This window comes from Garra rufa, chromosome 21, assembly GCF_049309525.1.
Source record: "Garra rufa chromosome 21, GarRuf1.0, whole genome shotgun sequence".
Taxonomy (NCBI): domain Eukaryota; kingdom Metazoa; phylum Chordata; class Actinopteri; order Cypriniformes; family Cyprinidae; genus Garra; species Garra rufa.
In genome coordinates this window covers 42537577-42539843 of record NC_133381.1, presented here as the reverse complement: position 1 = coordinate 42539843, position 2267 = coordinate 42537577, and the positions used below count along the sequence as shown (strand labels likewise).

At 43.4% G+C, this 2267-nt stretch overlaps 1 protein-coding gene across 1 annotated transcript in view; it reads right to left on the bottom strand.

Annotated features, from left to right (window-relative positions):
• atxn3 (ataxin 3) overlaps positions 1 to 1954 on the bottom strand; it is a 5233-nt gene extending 3279 nt beyond the window's left edge. The window contains exons 1-7 of the mRNA XM_073826626.1: positions 1897 to 1954; positions 1159 to 1323; positions 1031 to 1075; positions 697 to 782; positions 550 to 616; positions 383 to 470; positions 76 to 303 (exon numbers count right to left, since the gene is read on the bottom strand). Of these exons, the coding sequence (XP_073682727.1) occupies positions 76 to 303; positions 383 to 470; positions 550 to 616; positions 697 to 782; positions 1031 to 1075; positions 1159 to 1323; positions 1897 to 1920 (703 nt within the window). The 5' untranslated portion in view covers positions 1921 to 1954. The remainder of the gene's footprint in view (positions 1 to 75; positions 304 to 382; positions 471 to 549; positions 617 to 696; positions 783 to 1030; positions 1076 to 1158; positions 1324 to 1896) is intronic.
• Positions 1955 to 2267: the final 313 nt, after the last annotated feature.

Here is a 2267-nt window from a genome sequence, read left to right as displayed (position 1 = left end):
ACACGAGCAATGAATCAATGTAACGCAATTTACAAACTCAAACCGTGAATTGCTTTTGTTTCTCTTTTGTGAATCACTTTGGATAAAAGTGTCTGCCAAATGCATAAACGCAAATGTTATTGATATCGGGGTCAAATGATCGTGCGGGAGAGTGAGGATTCTTGTGGTGTAAGTCAGAGCACCTCTGGGCCTCGTCCTCTCCGATCAGCTTCGGCCGCTGCTGCTGCTCCACTCGCATGATCCGCAAAATCTGATCCGCTTCGCAATCCGGCAGGTTTCCCCGGATCACAAATATGGAATAACCTGCAGGGAAGTTCAGCTGAGCTCAATTCTCAGGCATTATGTCTGCCACATGTAATACACGATCATGTCAGAGGTTTACCTTCCTGCTGTAGCTGCGCTAAGAAAAGAGCCAGATATGTGTCTGATATGAGCTCCGGTCCAGTCAGCAGCGAGTTCAGATTAAACCACTAGACGAAGAGAGAGACACAGGCCGTAAACTAACATCATCTCACACCGTCAGACGGATGCTGCGGCTAAAACACGCACCTGCTGTCCCAGCTTACGCACCGTAAACCAGTGCTCCTTATAGTTACATATAAAGGCCTTCTCGTGTCTGAAAGCAAACGTGAAGAAGATGAACGCTCTCGCGGAGGACAACAGCACTACAGGTAAAGCTCTCAGATTCAGACTCACATGGGATCGATCCGTAACTGCTGGTACTCTCTGCTGTTGAAGAGAACGATCTCCAAACCCCAAACCCCCAGAGCGTTACTGATCACCTGCAAAACAACACAGAACAGAGTCACAGCACGACTCCCACGTAAGTAGACTCAGACCATCAGATGGGGAAATTATGAAGAGGAAGCTGTTTTCAGAGGTGAGTATTTGCAGTTTGACAAACATGTTCTCGTTCTTTAGAAAATCATGCGCAAAGCGACCAGCAACATGAGTGAAGAAGGAGTCTATTGTGATTTCATGTCCTCGAGGCTCCGCTAAACTGCTACACAGAGACTCAAACATGACTCACCTGAATGGAGAAGAAGCCGCTGTCGTCCATGTTTCCCGACGGTTGCTAAAGATGGTGAAACACAAAGGTATTACGAGCGTGATCGTGTGTAACAGTGACTCCTGTGAAATGAGTTCTGTGTGGAGCACCTGCAGAAAGGTCCTGTACTCCTCCGTCTGAACACCTCCTTCAGCCATTCTCATGCGCTCCTCTTCATCCAGCTGATGAGCGATGGAGGACAGCTCCACTGGACTGAAGTACTCGCCCTGCAGGAGGTTGTTCAAGCAGTGCTGCGCACACAGAGAGCCCTCTTGCTGGAAAACACACACAGACACATCAACACTCCTCTGACTGCGGCTCACGTCACTGATCACCACATACTACACTTCCTGACCTCAGTTAAACACTGACAGCTCTGTATGAATGACTGATTATTACTATAGTATTTTAGTTTAAACATGCAGCACCATGACACTCTCTAACCTAGTGTGGACTACAGCATTAGTGTACTACAGTGTTAGTGTACTACAGTGTTAGTGTACTACAGCGTTAGTGTACTACAGTATCATGTGACATTCATTCAGTACTAACGGTGTATAATTAAGTACCATGGTACATGTTTGTAAACGCAGTCACTGTGATGTTTATAGAAACACAATCGGAGACATAATATGAGGATAATGAAAGTGACACACACTGACAGTAAACAAACATCTCAACGATTTTCAGCCCATTTCGGATTGTTGACAGTCGATAAAAGTCCAAGAACCTTTCCTATAAACCCGTCTGAGCTCATTCATGTGCGGATAAGATGACACGCAGACAAACCTCTCATTTATCTGGTAAATATAAGCCATAAATATAATTCGCTAAAATGCGATTCTTACTTTTTCGTGGAAAATAGACTCCATGTTTGAAAGTGTGAATGACTGAGCAGCCGGAAACAACGACACGTCAAAACATGTCAAAATAAAAGTCTCCCAAAACACAAAGAAACACACGTTAAATGATTAAGCTGAAACAACGTATACCGCATTTTTTTAAATGGTCATTTTTAATAACATTATAAATAATAGAGATTCATAAGGTGATTTTATTTTATTATAATTTTACAGTTATTTACATTTTTAGGAGGGGTTTTTCGAACCGTTCTGGAGTCTTCATAGAGATGGATCGTTCTTGAACTATTCGTTTATTGCGTTTGTTAGGTGACACATGAACGAAATTGCGTTAAACTTTGTGCGTTTTCTTTGTATTT